Source organism: Xenia sp. Carnegie-2017, unplaced genomic scaffold (genome assembly GCF_021976095.1).
Source record: "Xenia sp. Carnegie-2017 unplaced genomic scaffold, XeniaSp_v1 HiC_scaffold_13, whole genome shotgun sequence".
In the NCBI taxonomy this organism is placed as follows: Eukaryota; Metazoa; Cnidaria; class Anthozoa; order Malacalcyonacea; family Xeniidae; genus Xenia; species Xenia sp. Carnegie-2017.
Window position 1 is genome coordinate 951,629 of NW_025813436.1, and position 18,798 is coordinate 970,426.

Here is an 18,798-nt window from a genome sequence, read left to right on the forward strand (position 1 = left end):
TACGAAAGCAATACACTTCAAAATCCAGAGGTAATCAAAATCCCGGAATAGCAGTTGGAGATATCATCATTATTCACAACGATCAAACAAAACGTATCTTTTGGTAGATGGCAAAAGTTGAACAATAGTTACAAGGTGACGATGGAATCACACGAGCTGCACAAGTCAGTGTCCTTCGTGGAGACTCTAATCATTTACACTTGTTGCAGCGTTCTCTCAGGCAACTATTCCAATTGAGGTTCATCAGGAAGAAGAAAATAACGAAAGTGTAGAGTGCGATAAGAACGGCCAAGAAGAACAAGTGCTTCGTCCAACTGAGCGACTTCAGCGCAGCGCGGGAATAACAGGGCAGTTGCGAAGATTGCAGAATACAAACAAGTTCTAAACAATTGTACATTCTTAGCAAAAAATAGTTTTGTTTTTTGTTTTGTTTGTTGACAAAATTTTATTGTGTCAACCCTGGGGAGTGTAAGAAAGATTGATAAAAAGGGTAGTTCAGTGCATGAAGAGATGAGACTAATAATTATAAATGCTAAATAGAAAGAAAAACATGTCAATCATACGTTAGTGAAATATACATATAGAAAGCAAATACATCTTGTTTATTCCGTTCAAAGATTTGTGAGTATATTTCGAACAATCATAAAATAGGACGTGAGCGAAGATAAACACGAAAAATGAACAAAAGTAGCAAAATTCACAATGGGTCCATTGATAACAATACCATAAATGCTGACAGAATTTTTCCTGTGTATTTTAATTCCAACACCAAAGGCTTGTAGTGAAGTATTATTGCATCCTAAATATTAAAAGATAATTAACTTTACTTAAAGAATTAGTTTTAACTAATTAGAATTAGTGTTTTGTACTGCTTTTCTTAACTTGAGCTACATTTCCAAAATTTAGGATAAGGCCATCCTTATACTTGAAATCCATAAAGTATAATTGCTTCTTAAAAACACTACAAAGGGAGTAGTTTAGTAAGGTTTATTTAGAGTTTTCAAGACAAGCCATTAATATGTTAAGTCAACAGAATGATGATCGTTGTCGCAGCAATATTTACTTAAAAATCTTCTTGAATGTTGTGGGAGAATTTTTGCAAGAGTTATTTACTAGCTTTTTGTGTTTTTAAACAGTCTCAGCTGAGTTAAGAAGAACCGTCTTAAGACTATCCCACTCTGGAGCACCGATATATTCTGTAGCTGTTCGTCGATGCAGTTTCTGAGGGATGTTGCGACTTCTTCTGATTTGAGTTTCGAGACGCAGAATTTCTTCGGAATTTTCTGAGCTTTTCTGGGTGCAGGTTTGCTGATCTTGAGACACACCTTTGAAATTAGAAGTCTATGGTCCGTCCAACAATCAGCACCTCGTATGACTCTAGTGACATGGAAGTCTGATGCGTCTTTTGACTTTGTAATGATGTAGTCAATTAGGTGCCAGTGACCAGAGCGAGCATGCTTCCATGTTGTCTTTAATTTGTTTGGTAGTTGGAAGTACGAGTTGGTGATGGTCAGGTTGTTTTCAGCGCACATTGTCAAGAGAAGATTACCATTGCTGTTTACATTGCCGATGCCATGGTGACCGAGAACGGATGGCCAGGTGTGGAAATCATTGCCAACTATAGCGTTGAAATCGCCAAGGATGATAAATTTGTCGTGGGCTGCAATAGTGCGAATGATGGCTGACAAATCTTCATAAAATGCATCTTTCATGATGTCAGAATGCTGCATAGTAGGAGGATACACGCTGATGAGATGGAGCGAACGTTGCTTATTCAACAGCAAACGAAGTGACATGATGCGGTCCGAATGTCCAACTGGAAGCTCAGATAATCGGATGGAGGACTTGATAGCAAAGCCAACTCCTGATTCGTGTTTCTCTGAAGAATGTTTACCTTTCCAGTAGAAAGTGCATCCGCCCGCTGCCTCTGTGAGTGATCCCGAATCGTGGAGTCTTGTCTCGCTTAGAGCAGCAACGTCAATATTATAACGTTGTAGCTCACGGGCTACAACAGCGGTAGAACGCTCAGGACGAATGTTTCCTGGATTGTCATTTAGGGTTCTTACGTTCCAGGCCACAAATTTTCGAATTTCATTGTTATTTCGACCGCTTTGAGTGAGTACCCCCCAGCCGCGGTGTGCTGAGCAGGCGAGTAATGAGAGCGCGTTTTACTCCACCTTTTCTAGGAGCTTCCCCGGATTGGGGGAGGGTGCGCATCCCTAAAAAGGGCATCTTCGTCGCTTGGTGAAATACCGAAGGATATTATCTCTCATTCCATCCAACGATTATTAGAATCCAAGCCGCCAGCAATCGAATTTCGCACTAGAGGCTGCCAGCCTACTAAGCCTGCCCTGGTCATGTTGTTCGCATGACAAACAATTGATTACCCAAACAGCTACTCTTTGGAGAGCTAGCTGAAGGAAAGAGACGTACTGGTCGTCCGCTCCTGCGTTGGAAACACTCTCTCAAATACACTTTGAAAACATGTCAAATTTCAATAGATAATTGGCAGCTCGAAGCGGCGGATCGATGCGACTGGAGAGACAAGTCACGTAACGGTCTCAACAAGAATGATGATTTGAGGCGGCGGAGCATCGCTGTTAAACGATCAAGACGTCACGCTACCAGGAATGCCTCCACTGTCGCAGACTTGGGAGAATTTCGTTGCCAACACTGCAACAGGACCTGCGCAAGTCGCATTGGCATGTTAAGTCACGAGCGCGCTTGTGGAAGTCAGTGAACTAGATGGACATTTGCAGACAGCCTTCGTCGATTTGACGGGCAGCATCATCATTTTAACATCTTAAACTCTTGGAGCGAAAAATCTCTGTCACTGAATCACGTTTATTTAGCAATCAAGACATGGGTCGTATACGATAGTCCTTATAAGGACTATAAGGACTGATATGGACGCGCATTAAAAGTGCCGCAAATGTCCAAGCGATAATAAAGCTTCTGTCAGTCAAGTCAACTGATGTATTGTATGAATTCTAAAGAAATTACGTTGAAGAACTAAATTCATAGACTGGCAGAATTCACGTTTAGCAAATAAAAAAAGATCATCTTATGTTACTTTACAACATTTGTTTCAACATCTGACAAAGTCTCTTTGATTTAAGCCACTTAATATTACATTTACATGTGGGAAAAGCAAAAATAGGATTACATATGTTTCTATGAGGGTAAAACTTTCGTAGATAGGTTCAAAAAATTGTAAAATTATTAAAATCAGTTCTGTATTTTGTATCAGCAAAAGATTTAATTCCTCTCTAATATTACTTGGTTTTCCGTATCCCATGTCATTAATCATTTTAAAACATTGATTTATTAATTAATTAGGTTCAGGTGCACTCGGTGTTCCCCTATATAATTCTCGGTGTGGTAAATATACAAACAGCTGTAATACATACGAGGATTGCTGTTTGGGTTTATATTGTCTTGATATTGGTAGTAAGTACTTCTAAACGTTTCATTTGAATACGTTTCTTCGTTAAAATATAAATTAAACCAAAGTGGTTAGGTCTGTTTTTAGTTATAAAATTTTTTTCTTATCTTAAACAGATGGTACAAGACAATGTTCTACTTTGCCAGAACCCTTTACACCAATTAAAGGTATTTCTGTTACTGGAAAGTAGAATATTTACTCTGCTAGTGAAAATATATAAATTTATTTTACCATAATTTATTTTTTATTTAATTTATGCACGCAAAGTGATACTTTTTGATTTCTTGCAATCTGATTGCGGCAGCCGGCAGCTTTTTACGATAACTTGACCGTGGTTGAAAAGTGACTTTATTTTGCTATGTCTTTGTTTACAAAGTGAAACTAAATAAAATTGACTTAAAAGTCATGTGAATTGTTTAAGGAGAATGCAAAATGAATTCAGATGATAGTACCATAGCGAGAGTAAGTTTTACTATCTAGACGAAGTAAACATTGTAAAATACAATTCGATATTGGCAATTTTACAGCATGAACTTCTTCATTATGAAAATAAAACAAATAAATATGTTATTTACCGTTTATGTCAGTTCGGAAAATTATTCACTCGTCAAGGTGAATTTTTTCGTGTCACGCATATCTTATTACGCACGTGATTACCATATTGGCAGCCAGTAAATTGCATTGTATGACTAATAGGATTGACGATATGGCAAACGGCAGCCAGTAAACTAATTAAATATACAGCAGACAGTTGCACAGTGAAGTGCTACTGAATATCCATGTACTGTGTCCTAGGCATCTATTAAGATCTCGGCAAAATATTTTTATTCAGTAGCCGGTAAATTGCATATATATTATATGATATAATTATTGGCCTTGTTCATGTTAAAATGTCATGTATGTAAATAAATTATCTGACATTTAAGTTTTTGTGATTCTGAAAAGTATTAAAATACATACAAGTGAAATGACATTTTTCTGTAAAGGTAAGACTGTTCTAGATGGGCTTAACTATTGTAAAACTGTAAAAATCAATTTTTGTATTTTTTATCAGAAAAGTATTCAATTGCTCTGCATTATTGCATAATTGCCCGTATGACTTATTCATAGTATAAATTATTATGACACGTGGATTTTTGAATTAATTAGGTTTAAATGCACTTGGTGTCCCCCGAAGTGATTTTGAATGTTCTGGAATATCCATGTCCTGCAAAGTGAACGTGGATTGTTGTAGTAACAGATGTGTTTCTGGGTGTAAGTACTAATAAAATTTCATCCAATTATTTTTCTTCATTATTTTATAAATAGTAACATGGATTATTGCCTGCATTTATTTTAAACATGTTTTTGTTCTTTTAACAGCCTGTCGTGATCTTACAATTCCTTTTATTGGAAAGTAGAATGCTTACTATTCTTTTGAAACTGTATCAAAAGCACCGTAATGCCTAAGTCGTTCTAAACATGTTATTCATGCTAAAATGTTGTATATGTAAAGAATAATAAAATACATAAATCGATGATTGTATGTAATGTATTGCCTACGCATCATTCACCTTACTCTCATATTGTTCTCTCCTGTTTTATTTTTTTAAATTTCTGTTTGCCGTGACTTCATAATTAAGTTCACATATTACTATGCCACGTATGTATATAGTACTATTTATAATAGTACTATTTGTCTACAGACTATGTCTACGGACTTTACACTATATGTCTACAGTCCAAAAAAAATGCCTTGCGTTTCGGTTGGCAAAAGTGTGTCCTGAAATTTAAGCTGCAGTGTTCAAATGTGATCATATTGTGTATATTTTTTTAAAAATTTTATAGTTAATATTATCACAATCAATTTTTTTTAGCTTTGTGTTTCTTTTTACCGTGATTTGAGATGTTTAGGCAACTCATATTGCGCAGATTACGTGATTTCAAAATAATTCAATAAATTATGAGTCGTGATTGTTGCCTGATAAAATGGCCTGTTTTTGGTCTTTAAGACAACTGTTATTTGAAGTTTATATAAACCTTATAGGATTTTAGTATAGATTGAACAAGCAGCTCTAGAAAACTACAAATATAAAACAACAAATGAATTGAGATCAAAGCTTTCTTCGCAATTACGGGTTAAAAGTCAAGATTTTCACTACATTTTTTCCCAATTGGGTCTGGTATCCAGTACATGTTGTGACGTCATGTAAGGAACACAATCTCGTAGGCTCTATTCAAAACAAATTATTTGCTTTTTAAAATAATCAATATTTTTGCCGATATTTCAAGTATTGCGCCGTTTTTTTTCAAAATGTCTTCATCTGATCGTCTTCAGATTCATCAAAAAATGCAAATTATGATATATAGTTGTGGGATAGTGTTTTAGCGGTGTCTGTCCTTGCAAATTGGTACATCGCCTTGCGAATACATGGGTATTTGACATGATGTATCAATAGTAAAGAAAATTACTTGTTAAATTACTATAATGTTCAAAAAGCGATTACTTACATGACGTCCTCAACCGCGCAGCCCCATAAAATTTCTTGATAATCGTACGAAAGAACAAAACCATTAACAACAGTGTATTGACAAAGCTAAGAATCCGAAACTCAAAAGCAGCAGCAAAAGCACATTTCTTTACATCGTGTTTATTAGTCCTTTGCTGCATGAGATTTTTAAGACCGAGCTCTATCGTGTTTGGTGTTTGTTGCCCTGAACCACCATGCAGTAAAGGATTAAGTGATACATACGAGACTTGAATTTACTAAAAATTGCAAAATCTTCTTTTCTTATGTAACGATCGATTCATTTCGCACGTCGAATTCGCGCGGCGTTCTTGTGACGTGTAGAGTTATGATTTTATTAATTTTATAAGGTGCCATCCTTGTAACCATAAACAAATCATAACCCGTCAACACAAACAGGAGTGGATCTCGTACGTCAAATCAATCATGCGACTGACGTTTAAAGTCCGAAAATTATTTATCAAATTGATTGATTGCAAACAGTGATTTATTCATTTTTAAATAATTGAATACAAGGGCATGCTCCCCTGGGAAATTTTTGATTTCAAAGCCTCGGAAGTGCAATTTAGAGCAATGTAGAATGTTTTTTTTTGGCGTCGTTTTTGCGTAAAAACAACACATTTTGCAAACGTTTTTCACAAAACAACTGAGAAGTGAACAATACTTACAACTGTTTTGCCAATCGTAAAAGATCATAGAATTTACTATACAATAAAGCTATTCGAACAAGATAGTCTTTAAAAGACCCCCTAGATACCCTTATTCACACCTTTATGTAATGAGTTCAGATAAAAATGAGATATCACATGTTCAAAGTTGTAAAACAGCTTAGATTTAAAGCCATGCCAGTTGATACCGACCCTTTACCCACCTCCACATTCAGTTCCAAAGAAATTCACCTTTTCAGAACAAATTCTAAATTTTTTTCTGTCAAAGATTAAACAAATATTGTCAGAGTGAAATTTAGCATTTAAGAGCAGCTTTAGTACAATTCAAGTTTTTTAGGCATTACACTGTTATCGTGAATTCACTATTAACAACAGGTCTTTCATTGAAATGTTTTTTTTCATAGAATAATTGGTCTTTTCTCTTTGTTTTACCTATATATAAGAAAAAACCAACATAATCTCCAATGTGCTCTTTACACGTGGGTCTTAACAACATCTTCATTGATTGTCACAATTATTGTTTTATAATTTTAAAATTTATATGATTGGACGAACAAAAAAGGTGATTTAGTACGTTTTTTAACTTTTTTGAAATATAACTCTTGATATTTAAAATAATCCCTCGCAAAATTGGACTTACTTTTAACGGCATCAAATATCTCATTAAGTATGAAGGATTTCAAACTGCATAGATCATTAAAAATGTTATTTACAATTTTTTTTAATTACTCGAAATAAAAATTTAAATGAAAATATTAAGCATTTATTCGTAGACCTTCCATGTTGCAGTGTCTTGGTCTGAAGATCTAATTTTGCAATTGTTGTGGTTTTTTAAACAAAGTAGTTAGTCAATAAGTTAAAGGGTTTTTTTATTTGGCTAATAGATAACTGCTTCCCATGGAGCTTCAAATCGTGCATGCAGCCTGCATATCTTTTGCAGTAAATATTAATTTTTATTTCTCTTCAATTTATATTTTCTTAAACAAAGGTACCAGCGTGCATTTATTGGTAAGTTAAGAGAACAGTTGAGCTGTGTTTCACCTTAAACAATTCATTATTGTAAGGATGGTAATTGGTGAGTATGGAAATATTTATACGCTCTGTTTCTTTAATACATTTTGTACACAGTACGTGATGTAAGGTGCCGAAATAGCTCAGTTGGGAGAGGGTCAGACTGAATATCTGAAGGTCATGGGTTCAACCCCGGGTTCCGGCATAGGTGCTAGTAAAACAGTGGTGCCAGCTATTCGCTAGTTATAATCCAAAAAGAAACACATTTATGTCCATATGGAATGGAGACTAAGTATTTAAGGTGATGAAAGTTATAAGTTTATTATGCAGAGTTTTATTATGCAGAGACAAGTTTACTATGCAGAGACAAGTGTGAATTTTATCTTCCTCATTTTTTCCTTTTATATATTTCATTTATAATTATAATCTAAAAATGATAAGATGGGATAGTTTACAATATATTTTTTTAGCTTATGTCCATTTGTGAAAATTTTTAAAAATTGTAAAAAATATAGTTTGCTCTGGTTACCAGTTTAAAAAATATCAGGCAGCATGCTTATTTATTAAGAGTAAAACAAATATATATATTTAAACACCACATTTAAGATTGAGGTCAATCGTTTAAAATAAAAGCGTTAAGATTTGTCAAGTTTAAGTCTATATGTTTAAAGCTAAAAACACAAGTCTAAAAAAAAGTAGAAGTTAGTTTTATCAAATACATCTTTTACCAGTGAGGTATAACTTAGGAATTTCTAATTTAATTTACTATTATATCCTTTTTTACATAATTCGGTACTTTTTGTATTAATTAGTACATTTTAAAATTTCTTTATGTAATAATCTTCCAAACACAAGAACTATGGATTTTGAAAATTAAAATTTGAAAAGCCATATAAATCTTACACGGTGGCCTAGAATTGCAAAACACAAAAGTGACAAACGAAAGCTTAATTCACGGTTTTCTATAATTTTAAGCAAGCACATAGCGCAATTAACTATTTTATGCACATTTTTGTTTAAATTAAACACATTGGGAAATAGAAAACACATATGGAGACACAAAAAACATTTGGAAACACAAAACACATTTGATAAGAAAAAAATAAATGATAGGACCTGTCATAAGCCCTCTGTGGCATTTTTGTATTTACTGCAAGTGTCGAAAGTACGATGGAAAATGGAGGAGGAAGTAGCAATTAGATATTATTTTCAAAGAAATTACTATTACAATACGATATTGCAGTTTCTCGACAAGTATCATGGCATTGAGATGTCGAAGCACACTCTCCTAATTCGTTTAAGAGGTTATGGTTTGAGTAAGCGTAATCGTATCGTTAACGAGGATGTCCTTAATGATTTCATCAACTTGGAACTGCCAGGTTGTGGAAATCGTCTTCAGGGCTACAGAGCAATGTGGCGGCGAATTCACTTGAAATATGGAATTAATGTACCACGATGGACGGTACAAGATTTACTCCGAGAAATCGACCCAGAAGGTGTCTGTGGCCGACAAGCCCATTGACTTATAAGAAGAAAATATTCTAATCCAGAGCCAAATTACTGCTGGCGCGTCGATGGCTACGATAAACTCAAGCCATATGGGCTACCTATACATGCATGTATTGATGAGTTTAGTCGACTTGTGATTTGGCTAAAAATAGAAAAGAGTAATAACGACACAAGAGTTATCGGACAATTATTTATAAATGCTATCATGCATATAGAGGGTTGTCCAGCACTCGTGCGCACTGACCGAGGCACTGAAAATACTATCATTTCGTCGGCACCGTGTTTTCAGGGAAGGAATTTTACAGATTCTCTTCCTGGTTTGAAGGCCCACCGTTTTGGGTCTTCTTACAGTAATCAACGCATTGGAGGTTGGTGGGTCTTCCTAAGGAGTTCATGGAGTTCTTGGTGGATAAATTTCTTTAAAGACATGATACAAGAAAGCTGGCTTGATGCAAGTAATGAATTAGGTACATTTGCATTGTATCAGGTTCTGCTTTAAGAATATCTAGCAAAAACGAGTTGAACTGGGTTATGGAAGAGTGGAATAGTCACTACATTCGTAAATCTCAATTTTAAACTAACTCTGGCATCCCAAAAAATCTCTTCTTCCTACCGGAAAATTTCGAAAATTTCGATCTAGAAGAGATCAGTAACGACTCCTTATGCCTGAGAGTAATGACTTCAATAAATATCTGTTGTCAATGATAAGTATAAGACAGTAAACTACAATGCAAAAGAAATATGGAACTTTTGTAATCATTGTCAACAATAAGACTAGACTTGAACAAAAACTAGATTTTGAGAAATGTGAAATTATACAAAATATGAGATGACTGGCTACTTGCAAACTAAAGTCGCATATTTTGCATTGAATTATCGAAAAGTTTTTCTCGCAATGGGTCTGGGTTCCTCTTTTTGGGAGAGTTAGTGTGAGCTTTTTGCAATTTTTCTATAGCTTCTTATGATCTTCCTACAGTACATGAATCTATTATTCACGCAGCTCAGTTGTATTATGTAATGTGCTTTCTTTGCAATCAAAAATAATTTATCATCATCATCATTATCATCATCATTATTATTATTATTAAAGATATATTATACGTAGCAATTAACTATAACGATACATATTTATACCAAAAGCTCTCACCAAATTTACACTTAAACAAACGATTTTTAAGAAAAAAATCATTGTGATTATATGATACTCAAAAATTTGACATCTCACCAATTAATAAACCGTAAAACTGTGACAACTTACTACATGCATTACAAAATTGATTGCAAATCACTATAAAAAAGAAAAATCCAGTTAATTGGCTGAGATATTGCTTTTGTGCGCTTCATCATAGTTATTTGAACAAAAAAACTCTTTGCACATAAACCATTCTTTTTCAATGAGAGGTATCTTATCATTCTTATCATTCGTATAAGTCAATACGAGGATCTGTAAGCTGCGAAGATTTTCCAAATTTTCGACTTCATCTTCGTTGATAGTAGCGTCGTAAATATTCACTTCTTCACCATTTTTGTCCTTAATCAAGACGACACAATGACTCTTCTCGGCAGTGATATAAATCATAAGTCCTGCTTTATGCTGCGACATTTTAAATTCATTAATAGCTGTATTTAGAAAATACTGTTTTCTGTAAACACCAAACTCTTTTTTGACGAATGATGTTAAGAAGCGTTTTCTTTGTAGGGCAATAAGAACGTTTGTACATGGCATCACCACCGTTTTTTTTAGTTTTGCTAGCACTTCCTTCATTGGCTGTTCCCAATCCTCATTTACTTCCTTCATTAGCTTTTCCCAATCCTCATTTTCTTCTTTCATTAGCTCATTTAGTTCTTGCTCATCTTTCAGCAACTTCAAAATTTTCATCACAAACTTGGTGCCCAACGAAATCTGACCCAATTTTTGAATCAGCTGTACAGGACAGAAATAAATTTGCAAGGTAGTTAACAACAGTAGTAGGTTAGCCAACGCACATGGTGCAAATTTACAGAACAACGCTTTTCCATCGTTTTTCCTGATTTCTCTTGAAATTGAGTCTGCTTTCTATAGAAATCAGTTGGGTACAATTGAATACATGAATAACGTCCCTACTAGTTACGTCCTAGCTACCATGCACGTTCCAGATACGCCCCTGTAGTTTTTACTCAAATTGAGCTTTTTTTGCCTCCTGAATTCATAGCATGCAGATTTTAATTGGCAAAGTATAAAATACAACAGAGGACAAATGACATATGACAGATGCACATTTTTTTAACTTAAACGTTGTTTGTTTGTAAATGATGATCGTCCAGGTTAATAAAGTCCTGAGAAGGACTGTTTTTGTTGTTTTTGACTGACGTTTCGACAACCTTAGCGGTAGTCATATTCAGAGTAAAATGAGGAGTAAACGTCAGGTTAGCCGTATTTGTTATCTGGTTCTTATGTCATTGTATTGTGTGCACAGGAAATGTGTATTGTCATTGTGGATTAGTGTGAAGTGAAATATTTTATTTTTAGTTGTGATGTGTAATTTAGGTGTGATGTTTTTAGTTGTAATGTGTGGGTGTCAATTGTGTATTGTCATTGTGAATTAGTGTGAAGTGTAATGTTTGTAGTTGATCGTTTGTTTGTATTGTGAATAAGTCGTTTGTAAGGTGCCGGTAATTGCTGTGATCTGTTCAGGGGGGTTTGTTCCAAGTTGGTATACCAACTTTCTAATGTAAGCCGTTGTCTATAGTCAGTACTGTAAGTGATGCATTTTGCCGAGTCCCAGTCAATGTTGTGCTTTGTGATTCGGTAATGTTCGGCGAATTCTTTGTGATTCCGTGATGTTATCATTTACAAACATGTAACGATACTCCCGGGTTCAAACCATTTACTTTAAACGTTGTTTCTTAAACGTATTTCCTCTCTTATGATGTTTCTTATAGAGTATAGGATATTATCATGTGATTCATGACTTATACTAAGAAAAGTATTCTGAAATTATATTGTCTATAAAATAATCACAACAAATATACTCATACATTGTACTGTGATGTACACGAAATATTCCATCAAAATGGTTGCGGAAGATTTGAAATTTTAGATAATATAGAAAAAGTCAGATATTGTTTCGTCATTGAGCAAAAATGTGTCATCGTTCTGAATAGCTTGGCGTTAAGAGCTTTTCAGTCAGCAAAATTCTTAATTAGAATTCAAAATGTCCTGACGAAATTGTATAAAAAATGTTTACCCTTTTGATGAATTTTAAGGAATGTGCGAAAGGTTGTAAATCTTGATTGCTCTTTAAATGATTCAAATGGTTGCTATCGACATTATAACTCGAGTGTACACCGTTTATTTCAGGCTCCTCGGATGAAGATTCAGTAATCTCATTTGTTGGAACAGCAGGACCTTCCTCCATCTCATAGTATGTGTCACATAATCCATCGACCTACAGGTAAACAAAAATTCAATAAATAATATTGACAAGAATTAAATTTTCAAAAATATTCCATGAAAGTATGTATTGTAAAAACTGAAAAACACTACAATACTTTGTCCATCTCCAATGACGTAGATTTGCTCTCGCATGATTCATTAACGATTTTAAATTTATCTTCATTGTCTTCATCAATTATTTTAATTAGTTGAGCGAAGTCACGTTCCTGAGACTAAAGAAACAAAACATTATAAGTTCCAAGGACGCTGCTATACATTTTCGTGACTTTCTTCTAACGGAATTTGGGTTGACGTGTTTTTTAGTATTTACTTTGTGCATTGTACCAACACACAAAAAATCTGAAAATAAGTTAGTAAAAAAATTGCACCTAATTCAGACTCACATAAAAAAATACCCTTTGCAATAGGTTCTAGTGGTTTGACATGGATTTTGTTTGGTCTAAGACATAAAAATGGTTGTTTGAGAATCTTCAGCAACTAAGATTAAGTTCAGATAGTGTTAGTACAATTCTTTCTTTCTATAATGCAAATAAGAACAGGAAATATGACAATCCCTGCTGAAGGGTAATATTCATATATAAATGTTATAGTTTACAGGAAACAATCAATTTCAAAGTAGTTCGATACACCAGAATATGAATATATGGATATATGCCACTTTTTGTAACAAAAGCTTTTCTACAGTTGTGTTAGTTAGTCTACAATTTTAGAACTAAATGGAAATTATAGAAAATTTACAGTTTACTATACCAGAGAGATTGTCTCGTCAAAGACATCCTCGGAAAATTCTGTCTATAAAATAATAATTTCATAATTAACATAATTATGTAAATTAGTTCCATTTGTGTCTGGTTCAGGTTATATTATTAAAAACAGCAGCTTTTTTTGTTGATCATTTATTTAAGAAATTAAAAGATAATTTGAAGATACCTTACCGAATATGCTGTTTTATAGGAGGCATCTTCGCACTCTTTCGACGACACTGTCTAAAAAACGAAAGTATTGTAACATGTTATATTGTATGATTTATAATTTAGTTGCCATAACTTAAAAATTCTTACACAATTGTATTCTGCTCCAATAACGTGTAAAATACCTTATCGTCAATTGCTTCATCGTTTTCATCCCCAGGTTCTCCATTTATGCCGTCTTGCACACCTAACAGCTACAAATAACAAATGAAAACCATTGATAAAGTATTCACTCGTATCCATACATTTGAACTTTAATTGGATGTTTAAAAGCTATAAAACTAGGGCTTTAGTGGTGAAATATACTTCAAATATCCCGTACACGAAATACTCCTTTAAACTCCTTTAAGCATTTGCCATGAGTCTCAATATGAACAAAGCATTAACATTGAAATAGTGCAAATCTTAAATTTTTTTCCAGAATAAAAGAAACGCTGATGGTAATCGACATACTGAGATATTATAATATTGAATTAAAAAGCTTTCAGTGAAAACTGTTTTTATACACTGTACACAATGGACAAAGAGGCTTCATGCCAATCAACAAAATGTAAAAGGCAAATCGAGGGGATATTTCTTTGGCGGCTTGATGAAACTGTCATTGCTATACCCTTAGGTAAACACAAATTGCTACGATCTTACGATCTCATACGCATAATTAAAAAAATCATGATAAAAAATGTAAAAAATTACAAAAATTTTCTTCTTGTCGTGATTATGTATTACTTTCTTTATATTGAATTATAGTATAATATATCACCATGTCAATAAATTAGTTTTGTTTTATATAATTTCGTAAATCTAAACGGTAAATTTTTCACAGTACACCTCATGCACTTTTATTTTCCTCCAATCATCCACACTCTAAACCGACTCCATTTTGAAATCATATCAAAAAATGACCAAAAGTTTAAAAATTCGATCAGAAATAAAAACAAAGTATGTAGTTTAAATTTACTCACAATATGCGAAGTTCTTCAATGATATTTAAAAAATAATTCAGAATAATAAAATTAAAAAATTTTACTGTTTTGCGGAATATAAATTTAAATCTAGAACTTAAAATAGCATGACAAATTTGGAGAATGCTACGACGAAATATGATTTGAAAATGTTTTCCCTGAAATTTTTTACAGAATCGAAGAAAGAATGCGAGTCTTGATAATTTGTCAACTAATTCGAATGGTTGCTACTGACATTATGACCTAAGACCAAACCATTGATTACAGGTTTCTCAGTTGAGCATTTAGCAGTATCATGAATTGAAACAGATGAATGAGCATGCACATAGCATGTGTCAGCTTTAGCCCATCAGGCTACAAGTAAACAATCAATCTTGTGGAAAATATAAACTCAATATATAACTTACTGATAGTACCCTTAAATATATATACATTGTAAAGAAGACTGAAAAACAGTACAGTACCACGTCTGTCTCCAATGGCGTTGATTTGCTGTCTAATAATTCCTCAAGGGTGCATGGCACTTGACCATTGTTTTCACCAGTTAATATGCCTTGAGAACTAAAGCCATTGTCCTGGGAGTAAATACACAAAACATTATAATTTACAAATTTACAGGCCACTATATTAGAAAGGTTGTTTTCTTAGAGTCATCTTCCCACACTTCTGTCTTTAAAATAGTAACTTCATAATTTACACAATTCATAACTTACTAACATTAATTTATAAAATACTTGTGTTCCATCATTGTAATACCTCATATTTACCTCATCATTTGTATTTGTTTCGTGCGCAGGCTCTTCTATCGAATTGTCATTCACGTTTCCCGCCTACAATTGACAAATAATCAAGCAATGATAGTTTATAGAGTGTGTTGTAAACTGAGAAAAAAAAGTTTAAACTTTGAAACTGTGCATTAAACTCGTACTTTTTGTAGAGGCAAAGTCTTGTAGAAATTACTGTGTTGTAAATAAGAGTTGCACTATCAAATATTAGAGAACGTCCAGGTTTATACTCTCGACGATTGATAGGTTTTTAATAAATGTCAATTTTTTTGCCACCTCATTCACTTATTGAGTAAACTAGCAAACGAATTTGTAGTAGCTTATGCAAGGGCGGTTCCAGTATTTCATTCAATGATGAATGCATTATTTGGAAGATTTGCATTACAATAACATTTTCATCAACAAGTCAATAAGTCATAAGAGCTTAGTGAAGAGTGCACCCTCTGCAACGTCTTCCAGATCCGCGTATGTTATATTAGACAAGATGGCATGATTAAATTTGCAATGAGGGCCACAAGTTTTTCACACTTGTTGTGTCACGTGTTACCCTCTTTTTAATAAAGTTTAATCAATCAATCAATTAATTGCTTTGGATAAACTATAATAAAAGCAGATAAAACTGGTATGATTATTAATGAAAACACATAATGGTTGTTAACATGAAATGCAGTTTCTCCACTGGATTTTCTTTCACATAAAGTTTTATGTGTGGGTCTAAAGGCAATATTATAACTTACAATTAAATGAATATGCTGAAGCTAGCTTTTCATGCTTATTTTAATGATAATATTATCGTTGAAAACTGCAATTGGTTCTCTTTATTTTTCAAAATCCAGAAGTAAAAACAAACACGTGCAGTTGTGTAAACTTGGAATTTAGTTAGCTATATAGGAAACGGGAACAAAGCATATTGTGATCATTGATTAATGTCATGTTATAGACAATACTGATGTAAATGCGTATCTGATTCTTGCAGTTAAAAAGCATGATTTCACCATAAAATTTGTGTTTTGTCAAAAATGGTGGCATATGCATCTTGTATATCGCTGACTGTGGATAAATATATTTTGCTTCTATAAATGCATAAAAAATAGAAACTTCGGTATAGGGCCTCTGAAAATCCTCTTTGAATTCTATTATATTCACATTGAGTTTTTTCGATAAAGAATTAGCAATCACAAAGTCAAATCTTTCATTGAAGTCCAAAAAATTTTCTTAGCCACTGCCTTTTCGGCCCGCATTGCATTGTTTGACTTTGTAGAGTCATGTAGTACCAGTTCACCGTGTGTAAATATGCATTATTAAAAGCATATATTACCCACCAATTCTTTTGAACTCAATTGTTTTCTTTGGACTAAAACATGCATACATTACTTGTTACTATTAAATGCATATATTACCCATTAATTATAGCTATGATACCACGGAATCATAACTAGCCTACATTAAACTCAATTTATTCCATTTGAGTTTCTGGGCACCTCGTTTCCTCATAGATGAAATATCGAAATTTTCAGGTTTCAATGGCTAAACTAGAATCCACCGAACCAAACAGACATGACATATTTTAGAAATGGAATAGTTTACAAGTCATCGATCTAAATGTGGTTTCTTCATTGGATTTGAATGTGTCTTTACGGCATATTGTAAAAGATATTTGGGGAAATTGGATTGTCCATACTTAGCAATAATATATACACATACTTGATTGTCTGTATTTGGCTCATCGCATTCTTGTGGAAGACTTTTCCTTTCGCTCTGCAGAATATTTTGAGGCTAAAATAGACAAAAACAACACTATAAACAATGTACAATGACGACCTAGAGTGTATGGGTTCTTTACTTTCCACACACTTAAATCGCAACTGTATAAAGAAGAACTACAGAACCAGTAAAATTGGGAAGTATAACACTTTTAGAAAATGCAGTCTGACTGATATTGAAAACGGAAATTATGATAATGTGAAATTATGATCAAATAGCATAAAATAGCAAATCCTTGGTTGACCAATTGCTTAATTTGTGGCTTGTAACAAAAATTAGGAATTTAAATCGTACAATCTAAAATATGATTGGCTGAAATTTAAAGAGAATCAACAATTAGACAAAAAGTGTAAGTTAGCTAACTATGAGCGAATATGAAAGAGTTTGATGACAGTGACGTCGAAGAAGAAATTAAGAATCCCATCTATAAAGTCTGAAAGCATGCCAAAAAATTAAAACCTACCGGGGGATCTTGGTATTCTTCGCCATGATCTGACACACAAGATTCCTGCATAATTTGCGGCCTCTGAAATCGACAAATATTTTTTTACAAAATAATTTTCCAAGAGAAAGATAATCAGTTTTTTTCATACATCCTGCATAAACTGATTGGAAAATGCTTTTGCGCATGCTCAAATATGTTGTTTTGAAAGATCTTGCAGTACTGAAATAAGCGTGACTAACTTTGACAAATTGATTTCTTTCTCTCCGGTGACATGCTCAAGTGATTGTGTCTTGTGTTAGTGCAGACTTAGGTTAGTGGAAAATTTGGTTTCATTAAGCATGATAAATTGTGTTGTTTTTCAGATGATAATATGAACAGTTTCTTAAAGAAATTCTTTACTACTCAAATCTTTGCTTCAATGTGACTAGTTTTCCGTTTTTTGTTCATCAAATATGATGACAAATGCGCACAAACATGGTTGACAACTTATTTTGATGATCACAAATGACAAGTTACAAAAATTACCTCAATTTTCATCTTGGAAAACTCATCGCACGTCTTTGAACTGAATTCATCATAACGTTCTTTAAGCTCGCTGACTTTAACTTGACAAACTTCAGCAATAGATTCAATCAAACGACAATACTCATGAATTTTTTCATGCTGACCTTCCAAAGTTATTGGAACACGGAGGTTTGACATGTAGGAATGTACTGACTGCAAATATTCCTTGTCAAAAGCCATTTTGTCTTGGGTCTCCTTTTGGCAATCGACCTGTAAATGCAGGAAATGGTATTGGAAAAATGTTACCAACCATCTATAAAACCTCCAGATAAAAAAACAAGTGCATGATTTCTCTCTATCATCATTGATGTTTATTTACTGAGGGGCGATCGAAATTGTAATCACTATGGTAACTAAAGAGAAAAAATACACGGAGAACGCAGAAAGTTGATGATTAGGGGGGAGGATGCTCATATTATGCATGTTCTATGTTTATGTTAAAATAATTGTAATAACGAATTATACAGTATGTATGAATGTATGAACATGCTCCCCTTCCCAATCATCGATCTTCTGCGATCCCTAATACAGGGTGTGTTAAAAAACCTGCAAAACCGTAATTTACATAGCAACAAGGGCCAAGTTTTAGTAGACAAATGCATGTGCAACTTTTTACACACCTAGGATTGTAAAATACGTTCTAATTAAACACATTGAGTAAAGTATAATATTGCGTTGAATGTGCCATTAATGATTAAGTTCCATCTCAACAAGGAGAAGAAATATTTCTT

General features: G+C 33.6%; 2 protein-coding genes across 3 annotated transcripts; both read right to left on the reverse strand.

The window, feature by feature from the left end:
• Positions 1 to 1,112: 1,112 nt before the first annotated feature.
• Positions 1,113 to 2,217, reverse strand: LOC124455070 (craniofacial development protein 2-like). Its single transcript, XM_047005827.1, has 2 exons — positions 2,124 to 2,217; positions 1,113 to 2,041 (listed from the first exon to the last, which is right to left on the reverse strand). Exons 1-2 carry the CDS (start codon positions 2,215 to 2,217, stop codon positions 1,113 to 1,115), a joined length of 1,023 nt encoding a protein of 340 aa, XP_046861783.1.
• A 7,976-nt stretch (positions 2,218 to 10,193) lies between these two features.
• Positions 10,194 to 18,254, reverse strand: LOC124459510. 2 transcript variants are annotated; one of them, XM_047008962.1, is made up of 10 exons: positions 18,029 to 18,254; positions 17,522 to 17,584; positions 16,999 to 17,070; positions 15,277 to 15,339; positions 14,974 to 15,084; positions 13,673 to 13,741; positions 13,512 to 13,562; positions 12,672 to 12,788; positions 12,368 to 12,568; positions 10,194 to 11,196 (listed from the first exon to the last, which is right to left on the reverse strand). In XM_047008962.1, exons 1-10 carry the CDS (start codon positions 18,245 to 18,247, stop codon positions 10,450 to 10,452), a joined length of 1,713 nt encoding a protein of 570 aa, XP_046864918.1. In that variant the 5' UTR covers positions 18,248 to 18,254; the 3' UTR covers positions 10,194 to 10,449. The 2 variants fall into 2 exon arrangements, with proteins under 2 accessions (XP_046864918.1, XP_046864919.1); XM_047008963.1 differs by lacking the exon at positions 15,277 to 15,339.
• Between the last annotated feature and the right edge of the window lie 544 nt (positions 18,255 to 18,798).

Excerpts from the sequence above, each read along its gene's own strand:
- LOC124455070 (XM_047005827.1), bottom strand. The coding sequence starts at position 2,217 with ATGCGCACCCTCCCCCAATCCGGGGAAGCTCCTAGAAAAGGTGGAGTA. Across the intron at positions 2,042-2,123 it reads CAGCACACCGCGGCTGGGGG|GAAACATTCGTCCTGAGCGT; the intron begins GTACTCACTCAA and ends ATGACAATCCAG.
- LOC124459510 (XM_047008962.1), bottom strand. The coding sequence starts at position 18,247 with ATGGCTTTTGACAAGGAATATTTGCAGTCAGTACATTCCTACATGTCA. Across the intron at positions 15,340-16,998 it reads AGCCAAATACAGACAATCAA|GCGGGAAACGTGAATGACAA; the intron begins GTATGTGTATAT and ends TGTCAATTGTAG. Across the intron at positions 15,085-15,276 it reads AAACAAATACAAATGATGAG|GACAATGGCTTTAGTTCTCA; the intron begins GTAAATATGAGG and ends ATTTACTCCCAG.